Source organism: Centruroides sculpturatus, unplaced genomic scaffold, assembly GCF_000671375.1.
Source record: "Centruroides sculpturatus isolate CEXI.00-Female unplaced genomic scaffold, Cexi_2.0 scaffold227, whole genome shotgun sequence".
Classification (NCBI taxonomy): domain Eukaryota; kingdom Metazoa; phylum Arthropoda; class Arachnida; order Scorpiones; family Buthidae; genus Centruroides; species Centruroides sculpturatus.
In genome coordinates, this window is record NW_019384481.1 from 695,002 (window position 1) to 722,947 (window position 27,946).

General features: G+C 29.4%; 1 protein-coding gene across 2 annotated transcripts in view; it reads right to left on the reverse strand.

Annotated features, from left to right (window-relative positions):
• Positions 1 to 27,946, reverse strand: part of LOC111621452 (E3 SUMO-protein ligase PIAS2-like) — a 108,110-nt gene that overhangs the window by 57,020 nt on the left and 23,144 nt on the right. For both annotated transcript variants that reach the window (XM_023363607.1, XM_023363608.1), the window contains exons 3-8: positions 26,070 to 26,380; positions 21,150 to 21,234; positions 10,182 to 10,323; positions 9,974 to 10,108; positions 8,133 to 8,238; positions 2,826 to 2,899 (exon numbers count right to left, since the gene is read on the reverse strand). In XM_023363607.1, the coding sequence (XP_023219375.1) occupies positions 2,826 to 2,899; positions 8,133 to 8,238; positions 9,974 to 10,108; positions 10,182 to 10,323; positions 21,150 to 21,234; positions 26,070 to 26,380 (853 nt within the window). The remainder of the gene's footprint in view (positions 1 to 2,825; positions 2,900 to 8,132; positions 8,239 to 9,973; positions 10,109 to 10,181; positions 10,324 to 21,149; positions 21,235 to 26,069; positions 26,381 to 27,946) is intronic.

Below are 27,946 nucleotides of genomic sequence, written 5' to 3' on the forward strand. Positions count from 1 at the left end.
AGAGAGAGAGTGTGTGAGTGTCTAAAATTGCTTCTAAAAATGATAAGTAAAAATGCTGATTTAACAAAAAGATAATAAAAATAAAACAACTTCACCCAAAATCATATTCTTTACAATATCTTCAAAATGAAAGTGCCATGTAAGATTTTTTTTTAAATTCAATCTATTGATGACAAATTTTAGCATCCTAAAATATTTTTATTTTCAGAATTTCCAACATCAGACAATATTATCTCTCTTCTGTTCAAATCAATTAAATATTCTATTAAAATATCACAATATAAATAAAGAATATTTTAGATTGACTTTTCTACACATGTAATTTGTATTTGGTTCATCATTTTGACTTTCCTTTTCATTAATTCCTTAGTTAAAAAAGTTCTTATATTCAATGATTGCTTTAAGACTCTTCTAGGTTTTAGATATTCTATTCAAGCAGATAAAAAAAAAATCTTGTAAGGACTTTTTCTTGCCTTTCCTGGTACTCAAACAAAAGATTAAGGAAATCAGTTTGATAACTTTCAATTATACTATAATATAAAATTTAAACAACAAAAGCTCAAAAGGCATACTTTTTTTTAATTATGATTAATTTCTCTATTTAAAAAAAAAACACTTCAGTCTGAAAACACTGGCACTAACTCAAAGTTGCAATTATGAATGAGTTATTGATTATTGAGTATTCATGAGACTTTTTACCTGATATAAGAATTACATGTAATAATGAAGTCTATATACAAATTGAGTTTGAGAGAAAGTCACCTGATTTAGTTATAAGTTTTTCAATGCAAAATCATAATAATTCACATACATTGACAGGTTTTCTATCTAATACTTAGAAAAGAGCTATTTGTGAATATTAATTAGCTGGCACTATTTAGGAGAGATCTACATTGAATTTTGACTGTAAAAAAATTGCATGTCCAAATTCATTTTTTGAAGTAAAATCTCACAAACCAGATTGGCTCTTATATCCTTTAGTAAGCAAATGCTCACATCTATCATGCGAGATTTCACGTTATAATTCACTTTTGAGGAAAATTGCATTATGTCAATCAAACAGAAAAGAAAGTTCATTTTCCAACTTTGTAAATTTTACAAAAATATAACAAATTTTTCTGCCAAAAATTCAATAATTTTCCCTAAAAAATTAAATTATTAACTCTGAATTATCACAAAAATCAAGTACATAGATTTCTCTTCCCTCTCACACCATCATACACTAAAATTAAAAACTAGTCTTTGTAAGCCCAATCATCCCATATTTAGAATCCCTCTCACTACATGTGGCCAGAGTTTATAAAAGATATAAGCTTATTTCAATCAGGCCACAAATACCATTATTTAGATTACTTTGTAATGACAGATAGTTTTCCTATGTTAAAAATATTGGGTTTTTAAATGGTTCCGTTAGAGCAACCAAATAGAACACACAAATATTTTACATACAGGTCATAAGCATAAAACATTCATATTGACTAATTGAACAAACATACTATAAAACCCTTCAGGGGTTTATTAGACCATGACCATGTACCTTTATAGGCCAAAGAATTACTCCCTAGACAATGTAGTAAATGCATCTATTTTTATATGAGAATCATTATACATATCTATACTAGGACTATGTAATAAATCTATGTTATAAATCCCAGAACCATGACACACTATTTAAAAAAATAACTCAATATTTTGCAACTGATTTTTTATTATATTCTTGCTTAAATTGAGATCTGATTACACAATTTTATTTTTATATCATTGCATAAAAACTTTTTAGTTACATCAGTACATCTCATTTTTGTCTACATTCAAATTTTAATGTTTATAAGTTGAAATATGTATTCATCTTATTTTAAATGAATGCATTAATGATATTTTTAAGTATGTTCTACATTGCCCGAAGAAGACCTGCCTTATGCATGAAAGTTTGATTTTTAAAGTAAATTATACTTGAAATAGCAACTGGTATCTTTATAATAATTACTATTTCCTATATATCAGTAATAAGAAAAGAATTTAAATAATCCTAGCTACCATAATTTACAGCATTTATTAATTTTACATTATTTCCCTAACTTTTCAGAAATCCCCAAATAGTAGCCTTGTCTACTATTCAAGATTAGTTACTATTTGAGAATGGTTATTATTCAAATAAACTTGGTAATTCATATAATTCATATTCTAAAAACAAAAATGATTATAGAAATATAATAAAGCAGAAGTTCCCATTTGTTCTGGTAGTACTAATCCATAAAAAGTTTAATAGTAATAAAAGCAAAAGCAATAAATTTCTATTAAAAATAATAATATTTTTAAAAACATTAAATATATTATTAAATAAATAAAATATGTTATACACTATACATCAATCACAAACTTGATAAGATGAAAACTTACTCATATTCCACACATTTACCTATCTAAGGATAGATAAATAAATTCATTGAAAACTACCTATCCTTATGTGAAAAAATATGGAAAATACTACAGCAAAGAATATGAAATAAATATTCTTTCTGAATTTTATTAGACATTTTCATTTTTAAAAATAAAAGCAGCATATAACTGAAAATTCCAGAAATGATTAAACCAACAAATGCTTTATTATTAAACAGAAATTAATTCAAGCTGATAGACATTTCATTTAATATTGCTGATATAATATACATGTTTAATAACTGTTTAAAGTTTAAACAATAGTTAAATATTTTAAATTTATGTGAATCCAAGTTTTATTTGTACATCTATATTGACAGTTTGTCATAAAAAAACAAAGAATAATTTTAGATTAATCCCATATTAAGGAACTATATAGAACTTACAGGACAAATCAGAGATCCTCTTAGACTAGTAGTTGCAATCTCAGAATCAGGATCATGTTGTAATTTTTCTTTAACTGTAGTAATTAAAAAAGTCATTCCCAAATCAATATTAATTATTATTCTTGAAGATTCTATATTAACTAATTAAAAATCATATTAACTTTAATATAAATAAAGTAAACTTTTATTTATGAATGAAACTATATTACAAAATGAAATGAAGTAAAATGATAACACAAATGCATTTGTTTTCTTTAGGTTAGATAAATCAGTTTAACAGATTATGTAAAATATTCATTTAATTTGTTGCATAAATTTTTTGTTTATCCAGGGAAAAAGTACAAAATTGATTAACATAATAAGTTTATAGTATTCTATAAACTTATTATGTTTATATTAGCATACTATACTGTAATAGAGTTGTTCACAATCAAGAAGTACAGTAAATATAAGAGAAAATATTCAAGAGAGACAAAAATTTGCCTAAATTGCTGATTTACCTTGCCCATGTTTAGAAAGCAATATTTTACTATTTTATTTTTACAGAAGAAACTAATTTTACTTCAAATGTAAGCACAGAAATCTCATGTAGCATGTATTTTTAAATTAATCAAGTATTAATGACATTTCATTACTAAATACAGTGGGTGATCAGTTAATGAACATAATCCGTTCCAAGTCTTTGTTCACTTTCTGAATTGTTCGTTAACCAATTATTGATTTACTATAGGTTTTTATGGGAATTTGATTAATTTGTTCCGGAGACTCCAAAAAATAAAAAATACACACATTTTTACTACGTTTATTTATATGTAATAGTAAAAACACATATATGCAGTCTTGCATTTTTATTAGTCATGTTTTTTCCGTTTGTGGGGGTTAAAGAATCTGTCCAATGTCAATTGCTTTTCTCTTTTTTTCAGGATTTTTCAGAAGTAATTAATAGTATTGTAATTGTAGAGATCCCCAACCCCATTAACCTTATTCTGGTTTGGATGCCACTTGGATGATTGTTGTTTTGACATCCTCCCACTTTTTCAAAAGATCTTTAGTAGCAGATGTTGACATTGGTCCTCTTTTTCAAAAGAAAACACATCTCGCTGAATTTCTTGGTATTCTTCATTTGAGAGTTCTTTCAGTTCTTCTGTCATCAGATCAGTTTCAGGTTCCATTATGAGCTCTTCAATGTTCCTTATTTCTCATATGTGATTTTCATTGCTCCATTAGCAGCTCAGACTTCTTGATATATCTTTCATAGCTAAGATTGTTCCTACTGTACACCTGTTAAAGCCATACTGCCTAGCAACATCAGACATCTTGCACCCACTTTCTACCTTGGCTATTATTTTACTTGGTTTCTACGATGAACATAGTTCTTGACACTCCTCTTTTAAGGCTCCATAATATTATCAGTTTCTTTTTTAAATAAAGTTCAGAAAAGCACTTACAAAAATTCAGAGAACAGAAATCAACTAGCCCACAAAAAATTATTTAAATGCAAGGCCCGGACAAAATTCGAAATTTGGTATTAAAACATTAACAAATGTCCAATGGGACAGTTAAACTTTCACCTTCCGTAAATAAACCCAAAACTTAACAAGTGCCCACCTGACAGTCTCGTGAAGATTAAAAAATTATTTGTCAGAAAGGTAAAAAAAAGCTAGAATTACAAGGGATAGTTTCAAAATTTGAAGGAATACCATCTGATCAGTATCGGGTTGAGTGTCAATGTTAACGTCTCTCACGCTCTGAAAGGTTTCGAATTGTTACCTGAAGACAAGGGAAAATCAATCGGTATTCGTTATTTTCCGTCAATTTTTTTTATGTTTGTTCAATAAAGTGTTCATTGTCCAATCATAAAAATCTTTTGCAAAAGTGTTCATTATCCAATTTGTTCACTATCTGAACTGTTCGTTAACCAATCACACACTGTAATAGAAAAAAACTTTCAGCTAATTTCATATAGATTTCTTTAATTACAAATAACAGTGGAACCCCAACAATTTGACATTTCACCGGGAAAGCTAAACATGGTATATCAGCTGATGAGTTACTGAGATTTTTAAATTTTAATGGTTGGCAGTGTCATTAAATACAATACTGTATATGCAATTTGTCAGTTTTGTGTTACTAGACTATCTTACTACAGTACATAAAGTAATAGTTAAATTAATGAAATTGTCCTGCTAAGAAACATTTGTATAAATGTAATCTTTTTACATATGAATAAATTATTGTATTGTATTAGGGTACCATAATACATAAGAGGAAAATTTGTTATTTACTTTGTTATTTAAGCATACTTATGTTTTGGCAAAGCATACACAAAGTCCTCAATACTCTTCAAGTGGGATAGAGGACTGTCAGGATTATCCTGTGTTTGAATAAAACAAATCATAAACAGTCTGCAAAGATTCTCTGGTTTAGTGTTTATTTTCATCTTTCAAACTTTCTTGATCATCATCATTAGCAAAAGCAGCAGCACCATTTGTGCACCCTTTTAATAGACTGTTTAGTACTGTTAAGAATGTTTTCTTCATCCATCATCTCTGATGTTATCACCACAGCATTATCTACTTGTAAACTTTCATCTGTTTTGAATGGGCAGGTGATGCCAACAGCATTGAAAAACAATTCTGAATTGTTTCTTTTGACACCAAATTCCAAGCAGAAGAAATCATATCCATGGCATCCAAAACCGATTTTTAAATTTTAACTTTCTTTTACATCTTCAATGAATTTCTGAACTAGCCTTTGATAAAAATGCTTAACACTGAATTATGCTTTGGTCTAATGGATGTAAAACAATTGTACCTGGAAGAAGGAAACAACTATATTGATGAAAGATTTCTAAATGTGGATGAATTGTACAATTATCCATCATCATATATACTCCTACTTTCCACAAAAAACTTCCTCTCAGGCTTTCTTATCTGGAATTCAAAAATTAAAGATGCCATTCACATCTTTTTGTAGCTTCCATAGTCAACTGGCAAAGCCTTTACATCTTTGAAACAGTGAGGATGTCTAGATTTACAATGATAAACAGTCTCAGTTTTTTGTACCATTCATATTGATCACAAAAAAGATAGTCAAGTATTTTTTGTCTCTCTTATGATCATCAAATATTTCCCTTTAAAAACCAATATCTGGAAACAATTGTTTAGAAAAGGCTAGTTTTGGTCACAGTTAAAGATATTGTTGCTAGTATAGAATTCCAGTTTCTTTTCAAGGTGTTATCTTTTGCAATGCATGATTGTGTCTTTGGGAACAGAAGGCTTCTCCAAAAAATTTATCTCCTGACTCTGCTTGAATCAATTTAACCAGCCATTGCCAGCATGGAAATCCATCACAACCAATTTCTTAATGAAATCTTTAGTATTCTGTTGAATAAGTGGACCATATATAGGAATTAATAACACTGGCACAGATTTAAACAACATTAGAATAGCTTCAACAAGACTAAAGTTGGACATCTACATGTGTTTTCTCACAGGTCTTTAAAATTTTCTCCTTATTCTTCCCAAATGTCTAACATTGTACATGGTATGCCATATTCTTTCACAATATCAGACTACTTATAGCCATCTTCAAGTTTTCTTAAAATTTTAGCATTTGCTTTAAGTGTTAATCCCTGTAGTTTTTGTAGAGCCATCATAAAAATGTGTAGTTCTAGTGGCTGAGTGGAAAAAACTCCAAATCCAACTACCAGTGTTCAGTGTTTGCACCTTGCTAATGGACAGGCCACATGGCACTTTCTGGGTTTTCTTCATATCAGTAATGCCTACATAGGGACCAGTTTTCCCTAAAAAACCTCCCAGGCGGCATTCCTCTTGGCAGATCGCCCATGTGTGATATTGCCTTAATCAAATAAAAAATGTGCTGTATATAGCTATTGTATGCAAATGAACAAAATGAACTTTGAACACTTAATGGACATAACTGTAACCAGAAAATGTCCTCTAGTGTTTTTCCAGAGATAACAGCACCTTTTGTGGGTTAGGGTAATCAGATTGAAGAGAGATAAGAGGAAAAAATACTGTATAGAGGTGTTTACACAAGAATACACCACTAAAAAACTCAGTTCAATCCAATGACAAAAATTCAAGTCCATAAAAATTTTTTATTTCCTCCTGAATCCAGCTTCAGGTTAAACTCATTCTAAAAATGGAATTATTCAAAAGAACATCCATGGAATTTAAATTAAGCAAGGTTTTCAGTGGTGTATTCTTGTGTACTGTAACATCCAGTTTATGGTATATCCTTGTTGAGGCATTCACACAACAGGAGTGAAGATTCTCAAAAAAACTTGTCTTTTCTTTTTTAAAAAATATATATATTGAATGTAGATAGAGTTGATGTGTCATCTGTTGGTTAACAATGTCAATTTATAGGTTTTTCTCTCATAGAATATATCAGACCAACCAAAATAGAGAAAAATGTTGAATTATCTGAGTGTTGAGATAGTGGGATTCCACTGTATTTAATAATTACTTTAATTTCAATAACTACTGTAGAATTCAATAATTTCAATATACTGTTTCATTGAATAATGACTGCTAGTTGAAAAATCAAATTATTTTTTATTATTGTAGTAATATTTTAGACTTGACCCAAGTCAACTTTAGCATTTCAAACGTCAGAACTTACTAATTATTAAAATACTTTTCTTTGTAAACAAATGTATTTTAGCATAAATAAGAAACTTTTTTAAGTACAGGAATGTAAATTTTTCCCATTTAAATTAATGGTAACTCTGACCTAATTTACAAGAATTTGTTTAACAGTTTTTCAGGAATACATTATAGCTGTAAATTAAGATGACTATTCTACATATAATTACAATTCAAATTAAACCATTCTAATATGACGATTTTTGTCTCTGTAATCCAAAATTATTCTTCGTAGACAAATCTCATAGCAATCTTATTGGCAAATTAAATTTATTTTGTAAAGACTACAAAGTTATTTATTTATTTAAAAGTAAATTTATTTAAGTTATTAAAGTAATTTATTTTGTCTACGAAGAATAATTTTGGATTACAGAGACAAAAAAATCGTCATATTAACTAATATACAGCAAACCATTTATATATATTTTAAACCATTCTAGTTGAATATTTGAAAGTTTTAAAAATTGTTATTACTTAGTAACTACTAGATAAATATGGCATTTAAATATAAAAATATCAAGATCCATTCAATTCTAATACCTATTCATACCATAAAAGAAAGCCTTTTCAAATTTTTAAAAATTCTGAAGTGATTCAGATAAATTTACAAAATTTTTGATGTCTTACAACTTACTCATTGCTTTTGTGTGATCTGGATTTCTTACTTCTGATGCTTTTAATCTTTGCAATAATGTTGAAGAACCCAATCTCTGTACTAAATACACAGCAACAGCATATGCCTAAAAAATATTTATATTATATTAATTAAAAAGATAAAACATGAAATATCAATATTAAGTTTTTATGGCATTTTTCTATCTATTGTTAGTTCTGTATTTTCCATAACGTATTTGTATATAAAGACTTTCAACTCATAAGCCTCAAAGTTAAGACTGATAATGAAATTATCAGTCTTAACTAGTACTTTAAATGTTAATAATTTTAGTTATTTGCTTGAAGTATACTGTAATTTAAACTGCTGACATTTGTAACTTCAATTATACAGAGATTTTTTCAGTTATTTTTGAATAAGTTTATTATAAGAAAAGTCATTAAGCAAATAAAAAGTTTCCACAAGTCTTTGTTACATTATGTTTTCTGTTATTTCTGTAAATTACCCAACAATGCTGCTTCCACAAACTGAAGATCTTTCTGACTATTTGATGTCAATCTTGTACCACTTCTGTTTGCAAACTTTCCAAACACCATATGCTGCTTTTCAGTTAAACAACTTCTATTTCAACCAACCATATCCAAAGAAGTCAAGAGGACATTGTATGACATGCAGAAAAAATGTTTGATTTCAGTTATAATGAATAGAAAAAAAAATTATATGTAGTGTATATGTCACTATCTTACATCTATATATAAAGTTGAAAACTCATTTACTCGTATTTTATTGTCACTCAAAGTCAGTCCTACACAAAAATGACAGCCAACAAAATCAAATGAAGACATTCATAGACTCACACCTGTACTGTAGTTCACTTATTTTTGTAATTTTACAAAAAACAAACAAAAAATAAATAAATAAATCGCAAAAATAAGTGTACTATACACAATTTGGAATTGTTTCTATTTCACATTTTATTACAAAACAGGAATGATAAAATTTATTTTCACAGGTGCCATCCAAAATATATGAAAGCTAGCTCATTACGATCACTAAGGTTATTCAAAACTTTTTGTACTTTTTAAGTTATTAAATATTATTTTAAATTTCAAATTTGTGTTTTAAATAAATCATAAATAAATCACATTAAATAAATTCATACAGTGTACAATTAGAAAAAATACATGTACTGTAAATGTTTATGATCTTAGCTAGCCTGAAAATCAATCAGTTTTATCATATAAATATTTGATGCCAATTTAATATCATTTCTACTACAGTCGACCCCCCTATGACACTGTTGATTATTCCGTTTTATATGAATTCCATGTTGTACGAATCACTTAGATTTTACAAATACGTGAGCCATTCACAGCCCGGCACACGTATTTGTAAAATCTAAGTGACTCGTACAACATGGAATTCATATAAAATGGAATTATCAACAGTGTTATAGGGAGGTCGACTGTATCTTATTTTTTGTACTTAAAACTTCTATTGACTCATAATTACATTTCAGTTATTACATTTAATTAGTAAGAAAAGCTAACATAATGAGTCTTAATAAGGCAATTATGCACAAATAATATATGTAACTTTCCATATTCCATATAATTATTTTTTTTAATTGAATTTAATGATGATATGTTTTAATTTGAAATTGTAATACATAAATTTTCTTTGACATCAGACTGGAGTTACAGATAAGAAAGTTCAACTTGACAAGTTTTTTCTTTATTAGAACAGCTTTCTATTACATTTTAAATCTGCATTAATCAAGAGGATAATGATAATGTACTATAAAATCAATTTAGCTGATTTTTCATTTTAGCTAAAAGAATCTTTGTTTTAAAAATACTTACTCTACCATATTCTGATGCCCAAGAAACTGTAATAGTATTTCCATGAGTAGGAGATAATTTACACAAACCAGTAATATTAACTGGCCTGCTTGGTCTTTTTGGTTCCACACCAGGTTTGTTTGTTGGAATAGGATTCTTGGAAAAAATTAAGAAACAAAATAAAAATTTTTAAATATAAAACTTACTTTCTTAATCAGATCATAATTACCGGTAATGGACACATTTTCTGGTTGACTTTTACACAAATACTGGGAGGAAAATTATCATCTTGTTCACAACTGGTTTCTAATAAGCAAAACCTTAATTGTACTTGAACTGAATAATCATTTTTGGCACCAGGTCTCAAATCCCTAAATAAAAGTTCTTCTCATTAGATATTTCAAAAACATTTTATACAAAAAATTTAATTCAAGTTTATTAAAATTTTCTTCATATACTCAGTCAGTAATAATTAATTCATCACTTTATTATTAAAAATTTAATTTTAAATAAATCTCTCAAAAGTATTTTCTTAAATTAATTTTATATGCAGAAAAAGTTGTCTGAAGTTTATTTTTTGTAGTCTTTAATTTTATAATTAATCACTAATTTCCCCATCCTGTCCAGAGTGAAATTTTGAATTATCCTGATTAGTCAAGGATAATGTTAAAAGGTTCCTTTATTTTTGGATGAGAAATGACAAACTCAGTCATCATCATTGAGGGCCTTTATTCTTTCACGAGTAAACATACGAAAAAGATGTGGGCACTCCACCTTAATTCTTTAACCCTGCGTTAGTGCACTGAGTTTTTTTTCGGCATTAGTGCAGTGGGGCGTTTGACCACCCCGACATTTTTTTGAGTCCATAAACCATGTAAGTAAAAATTCATAAAGATTTACTNTCAAAATAAGTTTTAAAATTTCTGTTATTATATACTTACACATTAACCTAGGAGGACTATGTTGAACAACTGATGTGTTTATAACATGTGTTTCCTTTTTATGTAGAAGTGGTGTCCAAGAACCATCTTCATGAAACTGGACCTCAGTACAATCTGATGGGGCTTTAGTTGTGATTTCCATAAATAATCTAAATGTATGAAAATATTTACTTTAATCAAAATCAATATTTTTAAAAAGTTCTTCTCTAATCAAATCAAATGTAATATTAAATCAGTGTTTTGCATCATTTCATGTTTTGTAATGAAATATACATTTTATAATTGAATAAAGAATTGTTTAATAAGATGTTTTACTCTTGCTTTGGATTTGAAGATTATACATTACTGGTAGCTTTCTTATATTGAATCATTGTTTATTAAAGTGAATTCAGATAGTAACCCTTGACAAATTTAAGTTATTCTTTTCATAAAGTTATAAATGCAAAGCTGTGAAAAATATTTTGTTTATACCAAAGCATAAAATATAAAGTGTATGAAAATAATCATAATTTAAGAGCACATTTCATTTCTAAAAACCTCTCAAAAATCAAAATTTGAAAAAAAAAAAAGGGTTAAGCTTATCCATTTCTTATGAACAAAATTTGTATTTTGTTCTGAGATAACTCAGTCAGTACAATATGTTCCAGACAACATCAATTAATGATTCTAAATTAAATAAAATGAAACTGTCGATCAGGTTAGTATTACCAACTTAAAAGGCATTAATATGAAAGTAGAAAAGCAAATACATAAGTCATCACATATTTATTTATTTAATAATAAGAAAATGATAGTTAAAACAATGAGCAAGCAGAAACAAGAAAACTTGTTTTCTAATCAATAAATCGTATTTGTTGATAGAATAGCTTGAAATATGAACTATACAACTATGTTGTAACAAATGCTATCATCCCTAGAAAATGAATGCACAGTGCAAATGAAACAAAATGTAAACTGGAACTTATAAGCTATCTATTTAGATGCAAAAATTTTAATGTCATCACACTTATGATTAGAATATTTTATTCTTAGAAATATCAGCTGGTGTTCATCATATCAAATATTTCATCTTGTAAATGGAGAAAAGAAAAACTCACTGTATTGAATTACTGTACACCAAGTATTTGTAAGTTAAATCAAATTGTTTTTTTTTTCCTATTTCAATATATGTATAAAGAATGTGAGTAATTGGGCTGAAAATTTGAAAAAACTGTAGACCTATAAATTCCCACTATCATCTGTCCATCTTTCCTTAATCTCAAGAACAGTTAGATAGATAAAATACGAGACCAGATTTGGAAACCTTAGGGACAGGAGCCCAGATTAACAATATATGAACTTCTGATGCAAACTGGAAGTCATGTTATTTCAATTCAAATCTTCCTCTGAAAGCTGTTAAGAAATGACCAGCACAACTTTATTGTTAAAGGAAAAGTATGATGTATAGGAGCAAGCCACTACTAATTTGAAGGTGAAAAGCATATATTTTAAATTAAATAAATTAAAAATAGCAGCCTGACATTGTGATGTCACAATAAATAATTGCATGTATAGGAGTTAATATTTGAAATAAAAAACTAACAAATTAAAAANTTAATATATTTTTTAAAAGAAACAAAACCACCGAGAAATGTTACGTGTGTTTAACAACGGGTTCGGAAAACTTTGAAAATGTTAACAACGGGTTCGGCCAACCTGTGTGAACCCGCTGAATATCACCACTGTCAATAGGTAGAAGAGATGTTGCTCAGGCTTTCTCTATACCCTAGTTTTTATTTCTTTTTTAAGATTACTTTTAAGGAATAAGTCCAAAAAATGCACAAAGGAACTACTCTCTTGCTCCAAATGTAAGATGAAATTCAAATGGGTTGTTATTGTGTCCAAAAATATATTAAAGTTGAACTTTCAGTTTCGCATAATAAGGAACACTACCCATATAGCTTGAATATTCAATGATATGCTGTTGAAACATCAGAACCAAGGAATCGCCAATAATCTCAAAACTAATTCACGTAACATCTGAAAAGTGGGCTTCCCACTGGAACCTGCTATTCTGTATGTAGCTCTTGTCTCAGAAATGAAAAATGCTCCATTTAGCAGAGTCAACAGTTGTAACTGAGCAAAGGCGTTTCAATCGGTAGCTATTACATAGTTACATCTGCTGAATGATGCATGACATATGCAACTGGAACAGGTAGCATAAATAAAAGATGCTATTAAATGTGATGTAAAAACACCAAACATGTTCCAAAACAGCACTACTGTAGAGGGTGTTCAACAGAAAAATACTCAACAGCTCTGGAACTGTTGCATCTGCTGAATGCAGCTGATGACATAAGAGATTGGCCTAAAATATCTTAACGGTATCTACTAGTTATTAATATTAGCAAAAGGAAAATCCCACAGATGGAAGAAGCATGGTTATACAGTTGTGTATTGATTAAGAGATAATAAAACAAACTATCACTGTCAAACTCTGATTATCTGAATGCCAATTATTCAAACCACCACTTGCCTTCCTTTCTGTCTCATACTAACATCAGACTGCAATTCTCCCTTATATCATGCAACTACATGATCAGTGATGTCTATTTGCAGTTGTGAGGACCCAAACAGGGTCCAAAGGGAGGCAATTAATTTTTCAAAGGAGTCAAGTTTCATAGCGCGAAAGAGCGAACTTAAAAATCAGATTTAAACAATGAACCTTTTGTCTTGTTAAAAGATTTCAAACAATAGATAAAATAAAGTCAAGGAAAACGAGGCTGGAGAGGAGTCGTGTTCCGACGTGACGTTGACCTCTCCTGTGCCCTTCGTTGGGTTTCGAATTGTCACCATGTGACGAGGAGAGACCAATGGAGAGGCGACTGCGATGGAAAAATTGATAAAACCGCGTTTTCGGAAACTTTACAAGGTCTTGGGTTTTGGTGCGTAATGCTTCCCTGCTGGGATTTGGTGCTCACAACAGAGATACAACGTAGGCTCTTTCGACGCCCTAGGAGCTGGTTTCGCCTACCCGTCACATCCATAAGCACTGAGGTCATGTCCAGAATCGTTGAGGTTTGACTCGTCCACTGAGGACATCTCTACAAGTGCTGGTGCATGCCCTGGGTCACTGTTCAGCGTTCCAAAAATACCCAAGGACCAACTGAACAGTCGAACTTTTCCATTTTTATTGGAACTGTTATAGTAACCCATCGTTGGATAGGCTTTTGCCAGACATATTGAATTATTATAAGAACAATTTATGTATTTTATTAAACGGTTTTATATGGGAAACCTGTCTCGGAGAGTCATTCTGCGCCCACAAGACAGAATTGACCGCTCGGCTGTCGAAAACACTTCACCCCAATCGGTTGTCCTCACACAGTGATAGATTCAAATGATCAATCATCGCACATTAATGAATAAATAAATACAATATTATGCTGTTATCCTGTAAGTTTTTTACATGTTAATCTACTTATTCAAATCGCCTGCAGAATGAATCAATCCAGATAACTGGAGTTCTACTGTACTGTCATGTATTCATCATCTGCCAAGGCAATACTCTTCAATCTCTGCATCAACTGAGTCATATTTAAAAACCACACATGGTTATATAATCCAGTAAACCGAGATCATCCTAAGCAACTTTCATTCCAATAATATAGCCAGGAAGAACTTTTTATCCAGCACAGGCCTCTTAGAACTGCTGGTAAAGGTAAGATCATATCTTTAAATTTTAATGCTAGTACAGAAAAAGGAAATTTCTTTACGATGCCAACATGTTAATGGGTACTTCACTACACTCTTACAAGGCTTTAGTATTTATGTCCCTCACACATTAATACTACTGCCTTGGTCTTATCAACCCTTTCAGCTATTATCCCATTTCTTGCCAATCAATCCCTGCTTTTCTTAATCATTAACAACAACAACCAGCTACAACCTGGACTGTAGAGGCCTACTGCAACTATCAGATCTGAGACTGCAAGGCTGTGCTTGCTTGGAGACTAGGAAAATACTATAGACATGGAATAGTACCAGTAGACCATCTATAATCATATAATCTTCATTTGTAGTCAGGCTGGCTACAAGAAAGGCAGCCGAGTTGCTCTCCCCATCACTCCCCTATACCTGCCATCCCTCCTTTCAGCATTGTCATATGCAGTGTAGCCATATTTCTTGCAGGTTTCAATGTAGATTCAAAGAGAAATTTATCCCCCGAGATGGACCTACTCATTTGACATATAATGATTCTGTTTCACATCATATTCATAATATGACAGATACTGTTAAGTGCAAACTGGTAAATCATGTTAAGAATAGTTTGCACCATGTATTGCAAATTGACGAGTCAACTAATATAGCTAGACTGGTGTATGTATTTTAGTTTATGTTAGGTACTTTTCAAATGGTTCCATTCAGGAAGATCTCTCTTGTCAATTTTTAGAAAACACAGTACATCAAAAGGAAAAGACATTTACTCCCTCGATAATTTCATGTCCAAAATTGGCATTTGCATGGATGGAGCAAAGACCATGATAGGAAGGCACACAGACTTGTCAGTCACATTCAAAACATAGTCCCCAAAGCAAATTAGATACATTGTACTATTCATCAAGAAGTATTCACAAAGAAAAATGCCCAAAAACTTGCAAACTGTTTTCAATGAAGTGGTCAAAGTTGTCAACTTTGTAAAGGCTAGCTAGACCCATGGATATTTACTTCTATCTGCAATGAAGTGGATAGCAAGCATGTAACATTGCTATTGCACACAGAAGTCTGCAGGCTCTTGAGAAGTAAAGTATTGACACACATAATAGAGCTGCATGATGAACTAAAGTTTTTCTTTTCGGAGAATCCTTTTGAGTTGGACAATCCATCTTCTATGCTGAATTTGGATCCAAAGGATTGTGTACTTGGCAGATATTTTTTCTCACTTCAATGAATTAAATCTAGGCCTTCAGAATAGTTCTACCACAGTATTCAATGTACATGATAAAACTGAAGCTATGATAAAGAAATTGAATTTCTGGGTAAGGTATGCAGAGCAAGTGAAATATGAGTGCATCAAAACATTGAAGAACCTTGTCCAGCACAGACATAGCTAATGACTCAAATGTGAAGGCTGATATAATACAGCACTTGAGAATGCTTGCCCAGCAACTGCATGGGTATTCCCCTAAATTATCCTGAGATCCACACTCATGGGTGTAGAATCCACTTCATTCTGATATGCCTGTTCCACACATTGTTCCTCTGAATGTACTGTACAGTAGATATAAGCTAGCAAGTAACAACTGACTGTTTTGTCAAAGTAAATGTTGTACTTCAGTGTGCGAGAGACAATAAATTATGGGAATTAATTTTGTTTACTTAAGGTATTTCTATATGAGCACACTAAATTGTCATTGCTCTCCAGTGATGATCTGACATGAATATATAGAAGTTTCAATACAGTAATACCCCAAACTTACGCGATAGGTGGGACCGAGCGATAACCGCGTAAGTTGAATATGAGTAAGTCGGGGTATAATTTTGCAATTTGTGTAAAATCCAAGTCAGGTGTATGTAAGCTAATAAATGTTCTCGTTAATCTTATCTCGTGCTTTGAATCAAAAGACGAAATAAGATTAACGAGCTCATGGTTACAAGAAATCACAACATATAGTATCTCAAGTCTCCGTAGATATAACAAACACAGAAATAAATAACACAAAATAAATTGTAGCTATGTGTCAATTCTGCGCGACACGTCCAAACATGTAAGCTGAACAACAGTGTGGGGGGAGTGAGTAATCAAGAGTTGCGTGGCGCGCTCAAACAAAAGATGAATCAACGAGATTTGAAAATTGCGTAACTCTGGGTTCGTGTAAGTCGGGGTAGTAAGTCAGGGTATTACTGTACTACTATGATCTACAATCCTAAAGTTGGCATGTGCTGTACAATAGTTTTGGGTCCATCTCAAGAGGAGCAATCTCTAAACTACTAACCTCTTGATGAAGATAAACATGCAGGGTCCATACAGGTACAATGGTACCTCAGGATACAAACACCCCAGCATACGAAATTTTCAGGATATGACATGAAATTCAAACATATTTTTGCTCCACGATACGAACAAAAACTCACCATATGACGTTACATTAGTTTGCAGCGCCAGTTTTTATTCACTTTTGTTCATCGGTCTCAGTCCAGGTGTTTGCTTCATCGAGGAAGGATCTCGCTCGATAAAGGAAATCTTGAGGTATCAGAAAGTGACTAATTTTATTGAAAAGAAACATCCCAAAAAGGTTCACACTAGCTGTATTGCTGCTCAGAGTAATGACATTTGGCTAAGTCATTTTAGAAACATTTTAAAAAGTAGGTTTTAGATAGATATTTTACCAAGCAACCTCTATCCAGTGAAAATGCTGGTGGAAGTGAAGGAAAGAAAGCAAAAAGCAGTGAATAAAAAATTAAATATATATATAAAAACAACACTAATTTTTTTTTATCTTTTCTAAGTTATTGTTACATTATGTTATGTAAGTTAAGTTTTAGTATTATTTCCCTTCTCCCTCTCTTCAGCCACCAGTTTACACCTCCACTGTTGTCTATCCTCAAAGGTAAAGTGCAAATAAAACTATATATTTTTTTTTTTATCAATTATTATTATTCTATTATGGTTATGTATACATTTAAAACAACAAAACGCATTTTTTAGTGTTATCCTTACTATAGTTATTTTTTGTTTTAATGTACTACTTAGCTTTAATTTGACTGTTCTTTTTTCGTGTTGGAATGATTTATTTGGTTTTACATGTAATTGTATGGGAAAAATGATTCACCTTACGACATTTCCATGATACGATCTCAGTTTCGGAATGGATTAATTTCGTATCCTGAGGTACCACTGTAATTCCACATGTGATTCCCTGACTTTACATGACCAATTATGACATTATTCCCTGACTTTACATGACCAATTATGACATTATTCCCTGACTTATTGTCTCTGCATTTCCCTTTTCCATTATGTATTATTTGGCCAAGTCTAACAACATTTTGTACACAATTATATAAATTTTTTTTATTAAAACACATTTTATTCACTTACAAAAAATTAAAAACTTTGCTTAAAAATCAATTACATAATTAGCTACATCATTTCTACTTCATATAAAAATTCATGATTTAATTTACATTAATTTGTAAATTTTATTTAAATAAGAAAATGACTCCTACCACAAAAAAAAAAATAATCAAATTTTATTAAAGCAAGGAGACGGAAAATTCAAAATAATTTAAACAAAAATCACGCACTCTATGAGAGGGAGAAATTGCTTATCACATTCTATTTTTGGTCCAGTACAGTATTAAAATCAAGAAGGAGCGAGAGTGACAGATGGATTCTGCAGTATTTGAGGATTCCTTGACTTTCTGCTAAAAATCTTATTCCCCAACTTTCCAGGTCTGTAGGACCCTGAACATGCTCCTTCTAATATTACAAACTGTAAGTTAGCTACTTCAAATTCTTAAGCAGGAAACCATATACCACAGTTTGTAAATGATGGAGAGAGAAGGGATAAACACCATTAATGCTGTATTGGTATTTTTGCATCAATTTTGTACCAAAAAAATTCCAATTTGTCTTTAGTCCTACTTAACTTCAAAACCAATTTTCTGTACTTCTTGGCTGGTAATGCCATATCAAACCATGAATCAAACGATGATATCAAATGATATCAAACGATTCCATTTAGCTAAACAATTTTACACCTTAATTCTCCAGCAACCATTTAAATTGGTTGTGGTAGATATATGTACAGTACATAAATTGTAGTGAATCTTAATTACAAACTCTTTTGCTTAATGGTAACAAGATCATCATCATAGTTTTGAATATACATAACATTGCACTATTAAACAACATATTTTTGCATAAATTTGAAAAAGTTTACTTAAACTTGGATTTATATTCAATTGTAATGTACTGTACATCAAATCTTGTCATTTCAAGATCACAATTATCTATATTAAATGAAACTTGAAGAAAATCCAAGAAACTTTGGTTTTTTCCAATTATTTTTTTGAAATCTCATTATATACAGCATCAATTTTTAAGTTTACATACAATTATATAAAAGATTCTTAAGTTTGTTTTCAATAATTAATATGTTCTCTTTGTTTATGAAAGCACTTTTCAGATTTTTTTGTTGTTTTTTTGTGTGAAACAATACATTATTAAAAAAAACCATAAAAAAAAGATCACTTAATGCCACACATTTCAAGTTGCAACAACACTTTTATGAATAATTAACAGGTAACAGACACCCACAAATCATATATCATATTGTGCTTGTAATACTACTGGCAATCCTCATAAAACATGCAAATTCATTAGAAATATTCACAATTCTTTGAACAACAACAGTCATTTTAAATAATAAGTTCAGCTTGTATTTAGTTACATTTAATCTTAGTAACAAATTTTAATTATCAAAGAAAAAAAAATTAATGCATTCAATCAACTATCCCTTCTTTATTTTTTTTTTTAAATTTGTTTTGAAATATAAGCATTTTAAAACTAATAAATTTATATATTATAACTATATAAATTTATTATTGAATTTTGACATCAATTATATTTTATAACTTCAGAATTATTATTAATTTTTTAATACAATCTTAACTAAACAAATAACTGACTTTTGATGCTAAATAGATTTATATTGAAACAAAAGTTTTACAAAACTAAAAGATTAAAGCAAAAACAAGGTACAGGAAATTCTCATTAGTTTGAAATTCAAGGAACAAAATCAGTACTTTGATTTATCCAAGATTTACATATTTTTATACAATATGCCAAATGCTGAGTAACTGATGTAATTTATTAAGCAAATAAAATATGGCTACATATACAGAATGCTGCTTTCATTAAATTAATAATATTGTAACTGCAGACAAACAACATGTCCAATGAGAACCTCACAGTTTGCCAGATAGGTTTATAAAAAGTAAAGCAAAGCACTCAAAATGTAGCCCAAAGCCAAAATCTGATAGCATATATCCCTACAAATATCTCAATCTGCTACTTGTAATCCAATCTTGCAATCTCAAAACCCAACTGTATTTTAGGGATAAAAGAAAAAAGGGTAGTCCACGAAAAAGTGATACCTGAAAAAGTGTTACTGTAAAAACAAAGCCATGTTGACCAGATTAAAGTTGTTCTTGGTCTATTATTCTCTTATAGTATGGAGGTACTTTGATCTAAGTGAATAAATTAAAATACACACATCACTGTTCAAACAAATTTTCACTTCCAATTTACAAAATTGGAAGTGAAAATATCACATTATGGCTACATATACAGAATGCTGCTTTCATTAAATTAATAATATTGTACTAGTAGTAATAATATTGTAGTAATATTGTAATAGTAGTATTTTGAACTAACTGAATTCCATAATGTGTAAATCTATATCCATGGCTGGGACAAACAATACAGTTACAAACTAAAGGGATTTCAAACTATTCAAGTTTAAATTAATGAGGATTTCCTGTAATAACACACCAACCACTGTTGTAAATTATTGGGCTATAATTTGGAATAAATAATTATAAATTATAAATGAATTTGGCACTAGAGGGAGGCATTAGGTGCCATCTCGTATTAAAATTGATAATTATAATATTTAATTAAATAATTTAGTTTAAACTGGAAAAAAAATCAGCCCGAAGCAAGACTCGAACCTGCAACTTTTGCTTACCATGTGAATGCAGTGGTTGGTGGTTATTGTATTGCATCAGGTAGTAGGGTTGTTTATTTGATTTCCTGTAACTGTATATGAAATGATTTGTCTACAAATGGGTGGCTAGACTGCTATCTTGTGTGTGTAATTTTAATAATTATAAAAACTACTTTTTAATTTAGGTTTTCTGAAAGAAAAATCAGCCTAGAGTAGGATTTGAACTGTAATTATTAACTTAGCCCTATTACAGCATGATAACTTGGCAGATTATCTGGTTTTACATTACAAACTGTGCTTTATTTTTGAAGCAACCAATATGCTCCAATAATTGCCACAGATTTACAGCATTCAGAAAAATTATTATTCCGTAGTTTACAAAAATACACACACAAGAAAAAAGCTAAATTATTAAATATATCACAATTTATGTAATTATAATTTTTCTAATGAAATGCATAATAAGATATTAAAAACTTTTGAAAGATCTTTCTGTACTTTTTCTTACAGTACAAAGGTAGTTAAAAAATAAATAATAATTACCTGGACATAGCAATGTCACCTGCTTGTTTAGGTGTGAAAAAAAACTGGAAATTATTTTCTTGAAATCTACCATTTCCCGAGGGCACTAAAAATATTAAAAATTTCAAAATTAATATATGATCATATGGTAATCAAATTGAATCTAATGTTTGATTTTTAGTAAAAGGAATTTCATTGACTCATTCTGGCTACTTTTTAAATTTACAAATGACTGGGCTATTAATTAATTAATGAACTTATTAGTCATTATGTGGTCATTAGTCAGTAAATTAGTTATTAGTGACCTTATGTTTACTTATAATTGATAAAGTAATTTACTATCAAAAATATTTATAACACTATAAATTATGTAATTATTAAAATTATCTAACAAAATTAATTTAAAAGCCTGTACAAAACTTACCAACAGTTTCAAACAATTCATTTAATATATAAACTGTCTTTTGTTTAGACTTTAAAATACATCTAGAAGTTTGTCTTATTTTGATTACCAAACATCCAGTAATATTAAATAAAATTAATATATGAGCATAAGTTATTTTATAAAATCATAAATTAAAATCCATCAGAATGATTCATTTTACAGGCTTCTATAGTAACTAATGTAATAAATAAGTTTTTTGTAATTTGATTATTGTTTTGTATTTTCATAATAGTGGGATTATTTTTCTCCCACTTGAAATTGTCTTTGCTTAAGAAGTTTGCATCAGAAAAACTTGATGACCAACAATCTAGTCCTCTACCACATGTTCTGGCTTGTTGATAATTTGTTCTGTGTTAGATACATGTAGATCTTCTATTATAAAATTCTCTCCTCCATCGTCACTATCATTTTCTATATCATTCTCATCAGAGTTAACAAGTAGAATTTAAACACATATGTTTTACATTAGCCATTACAACAATACTCACATGGGCTATGAGTGTAGTCCAACAGAATTCAAAAAGAAATAAGACAGTAGTCAGCAGTCTGCTCGTGACAAAATGTAATGGCATGATTAGCTATAAAAGTAACTATTGGTTGAAAGGTACTGAAAGCCCCACCTCTCAATCTCAAAGGGATATTGTGTAGCAAAAACAATAGTAATGCTAGACTGCAGTAGTAGTCCTTGCAATGGTCTCAAGGTTAAATTCAACAATATCAAATGTTTGTCGTTAAAAGAATAGTTTGGCATGGCTTGATAAAACAGACTTGTTTTGTCAGCATTGAACTATAGATGACTGGTATCAGATTGAAAGAACTTGTCAATTAAATACCATTTTTGATGTTTAGAAGGTTAGCCTTTATTTTATTATTACTTTATCAACCAATTTTACAAAATACAACTGTAGATGTCATCTGCACAAATTTTCTAAGCAAATTGGATAATTTTGTGGATTTCCATCATTACTTACATTATCCTTCTCATCATTTGCTTTCTTGAATTTAATGTCATGCTTAATTTCTATTACTAAAACCAGCCATCTGTTGCTTTGAAATCTATCTCCCAGCTTCTTAGCTAATTCTTATTTTTTAGCTTTGATATACACACTTTATCCAGTTCCAAAAGAATCACTGATGGAGGACTTCCTCAATGTTGAATGAGCACATATGATACAAACATGTGATTGTGGATTTTGGCATCATATATGTACTGACAGACAGTAACTTACATTAGACAATTTTGATTTCTTCAACTAAAGCAATTTCAATTCACTAATGGCAAAAAACTGTCTTGTCAAGAATCTGAAATTTTACAAAATTTCAAAAATAATAATAATAAATAATCATATTAAATACATGTCTTTACTATTGAGTTAGCACAAGTATCACATATTGTATGATGATAAGCATATTATCTGGCAATCATATGGTGTCCCAAATAACCACGTGATGTGATTAACCAATGGCCCTATTATCTGGAAATCAACTGTATTATTTATAAAAGACAACAAATTAATTAATTACACAAAAAACCATATAAATATGAGAGAGCAAAATTCAGTCTCAACTTTATGTGACATCCTCTCAGCAATGTTGAATTAACCTACAATGGCTAATGAGGTAAAAATGAAGTCTGCTAGAGCTAACCATTTACTAGCAGATTCTTCCAACATTTTATGTTATTTATAATATAAACATATTTAATCAGTTGATTTTGTTATTTATATAATTCTGACTATGTAAATGTACAGTTAAGAAATATTCATTTTCAAAGCTTCTGACATCGATAGAATACAGATATTTCAAACTTGTATTTTGTTATTTACATTAAACGCTTATTTCAAGTAGTCAATCTTTTAAATTTACCAAGAAGAAACATTTTTGTTCTTTATTAGGATAGCTTCATCTTCTCTGTTCAAACTAAATTTGAACGATATTAAAAAGTACACATTTTTGTTCTGAATTTGTAAAAATCAAACTCCATGCATATGCAGAATTAACCTAGCTTCTTTGCCAATAAAAGTATTAATTTTTCACTCTTTTACTCACACTGCCTCTTTCATTAAATAAGCATTTAATATAGATAATATGGAGCCATAATCCTTGAAGTAATATTTGTATTTTGTTATAGACCTTTGATTTAGTTAATGTTGAAACCTGACACAGGCCTCTGAATGTAGCTGAAAACATTTGTATATTAAAGTGTTTTTGCTAGAAAGAGCATGATGCTAGTAGATTCTAATCAGATAATAAGAGAAAATGGAATCATGCAATTTATCTAACTCATTTCAGGGAAAATTTTTAAATTGAAGTAATGACTTCTGGTTTGCACCAGAAGTTCATATATAGTTAAATCAGGAGCAGAGCTTTCCATATCTGGTCTTGAATTTAATCTATCTAACACCATTCTTGAGATTAAAAAAAGACAGACAGATTGATGATAGTGGAAATTTATAGGAACACAATTTATTCAAATTGCTGCCCAACAAACATTTATCCTTACAGTCATGTTTACTATCTAATCTATTAAAATCATGATGACAAGTGGTTAATTAAAACCCATGTGGAAGCTGTATGATTAATACAGGAAAAACAAAATTAACTGCAACCATAAATGATAGAAATGGAGGGATTAGCATGCTATTTAATAATAAAATTAATATTTATTATTTGGCATGCACCTTATCATTATATCAATAGATATTTTCTTTTTTTGATGGAAAGATACAAGTTGGTAAATTTGAGGTGTGTGTGAAATTTTTAACACTTTCCACCCTGCAGACACTAAGAGGGCCTTTTTTTTTTAATCAAGTCCATAGTGGATTTGGCCAGGTCCACAATGGGGTAGAGGTCAGGTGGTGAGGAATGGAACTAAATATATCTGGAATGAACCCTCAAAAAAATTCAAAATTCTTTTGAGAGGTAGTCTAACACCTAACTGCTTGGCCATCTGGCTGTCCTAACTTTTATGTTGGTATCCTAACAACTTCATCCTAATTAGCAGAAATTTTAAACATCAAAATTAATATTGATAACACTAAAAAAATTGTTTAATCATCATCCCACAAACAAAAATGAAATAATCTTACTGAATTTTGCAATTGCAATAACTTAATGACTCTTCAGAGCAGATTTACTTATAAAAAAAAAGGATAACTTAGGAGCATTCTAATGTCATCAAAACTCAAATATATCAGTCATTAACTGCAAAGTTTACTGAGTAGAGATTTACTCTGACTACAGAATATACTGTGGTCAGAGTATGTAATCTCATAACAATTGACCATATCAATTGTTATATGAGATTAAAGTTTAATGAAATCTATCATATTAATAACAGAAAAACATATTCCAATCTCTTAGAGAATAATAATAATGAATATAAAAATGCCATATTAGTTTAACAGTTCTGCTAAAATAATAACAATCATAATGACTTCTTTCAATTTCTCCTCAAGGATGTCATGGGAACAACTATTGAATTACAACTATTGAATACATTTTGCTCCTTTTGACATCTCCAATCTTTCTCAAGATAGAGAGTCAGGGAAAAATCTAATTGTATCTTATATAATGAAACTTAAAATCAATACAAAGAAAAACAATTGTTTCTCAATTCACAAATACAATGATTAAAAATACAGTAGAGCATCGATTATCCGACTCAATTGGGGACTGGGGTTGGTCGGATAACTGAAAAAACGGATAACCAAAAAAATAAGAAAAAATACATTATTAGTATAGTATATTAGTATATCTCATGTAATTAGTATATCGCTATTAACCTATTTTGCGTTGAATTTTCATCGATGTTAAGCCTAACAAAAATTTTTTTAAAATAATAATTGTCGCTATTGTATCGTTAAAAATTAGAAAATTAAGCCTTGTTTAAATACTGGCTCCCTTTCATGGTCGAGCCATGTTGCCAGCTAAAACACGTAAAAATACTATTAAAGTAACCAAGACATAGCCAAATATTGTAGTGCCACATCACTAGTGGACATTTGAATTTGCCGACTAGAACGGTCAGTTAACCAATAATGAATTATCTCGTCATTGGGCGTTTCGGGGGGGTCAGATAATTGATGCTCTACTGTAATATATAGCAAGATGCTACCTTAATAAACAATGCTAAACTATAAAAATTATTTGAAAACTTGAAAAAAAAAAACATATTTAAATGTTGTTATAAAAATAAAATGGCAAAATATTTTATTTGAATAGAAAAATATTGTGCCAAAGGAATTATGAGATGACTAATTTTCAGAAATTCTTCTAAAGGATATTCTGTTAATATAGTCAAGAAATGTAAGAAAACATTTTTTTCACTATTGCAGGAGAAAAATAAATCATATTATCATCATTTAAAATAAACAACTTAAATGTGAAATCACATTAAAAGAATGAAAACAGTTAACTTTATACAAATACAAAAAAGTATTTAATTATAAATTTTATTATATAAATTGAAGTTAAAGCAAAGAAATTTTACTTACTAAGACTAGCAGGTTTTAATAATTCAGCTAAAATATCATAAAAAGGTAGTGGCTTTAATCGAACATCAGGATGAACTGGATAAGATGTATGCCCACTATTTGTAGGTACAGTTGGTGGTAACTGTTTTCCACCAGATGTTGGATAACCTATAGCAGTTGTTGGATGAAGTGTTGGTGGTGGCGGCAAACCAGTTCTTATCATAGAGTAAGGATTAGTTTTTAATTGAGAAGCAGCTTGATTCATTGAACACATAAGTGAAGGATCATTAGAGTCTGTAGAAGCAGCCATTGAAGCACCAGGAAACCTTCTCCTGCAATATATATATTTTTAAAATGCTATGTTATAAATATATTGTTTTAGAGTATTTATGTATTTTTTTAATAAGTTATGAGTTTTCAATTTAACATAACTTCTATAAAATCTGTATACATAAACTAGAGATAATATTTGCTGATAGTTTTTGCCTTTCTAGTATTAGAGTATTTGAGATCTTTAATATCCCATTGATAAAAAAAATTTCAAATATTATAAATATCTCTAATATTGTGCCATATAAACAATGCCTGTTCAACCTCATTAGATTGCCATATAGATAGTCAATTATCCCCAAATTAGGCAAAAATTACAGAATTATTGAATTTACAGAAACTGGCTAAATTACAGATATAACTTTAACCAATTTACACTCCTCACTTTATTGAAAATTTTTTGAAGTGTTATATATTGAATTTTCACAATGATTTGTTACATTTTATAATTTGAAAATATATAACATATCTAATATATAAACAAATTAAGGGAAAAACACACACATGAACTGTATTTTCAGTTCATATAATTTCATTTTAAATCCTAATATGATTGTCACACTTTTCTTCTTTTCTTTTATGTACATATTACAATAGATCAAATACTGTATTTATTTAGATATATTTGCATGCTTTAAATGATCAACAAGGATATAAAAATTCTTAAATTTCACCTGCTTCATTATGCCTTCACAAAATCTTAGTTATAAATGCAGACATTAGTTGATGATGATATATTTAGTTGATATTATTATATTAGGAATTAGATACTTGACTGTTTATAATTGTATATATGTATTCAATTATTATGAAGAAGTATATAAAACTTTATTAATTCAAGTTAAATGTAACTTAATGCAAATATGTTACACTTTAAGTGACAATTAATTTCAGAAGTTATATTTAAAACTTTTATAGTGAAGTTTTGCATATTCATATTACACAATCACTAAATACCCAAAAATTCAGCAGAGAATGACAAGGACATAAAAATGTACATAAGAACAAATGTTTTCAGTATCTTAAGCCACCATCTTGTTAATGTCTGTTCTTATCCTTGAAAAACATTTGTTCTTATGCACTATTCATTCTATGCTGGATTGTTGTTGGTTTGTAGTGAATGTGTATTTGTATCATCCCTGTTTCACATGAAATACCCAATGAAAAAATTCAAATTGTCTTATTTTAATAAGAGCATTACGATTTATAAATTAGTTCTTAATTTTAAAAATTTGCAATAATCACTAATACTATACTGTAAACAAAGAATGTGAAAAAACAATGTTTATGAAATATGAGAATACTAACCTGACCCAAACATTTTAATAATACTCTTTTGGTTAAAAGTTTTTCTATACCAATAAATCAAAAATTTTTATTTTATAAAAAAAGCAAATAAATGTAATAAATGAGCAGAATTAAGGAACAAATGAGATTAAAGGCAAAGTCAATGTGATCATACCTCTTACTTTTTATATCTTTAGTTATTATCAAGATGATGTCATAAAATAGCAAAACCTTATAGAACTGAAGTCCAGTACCAAACCAGATATTTTAACAAGCTTAAT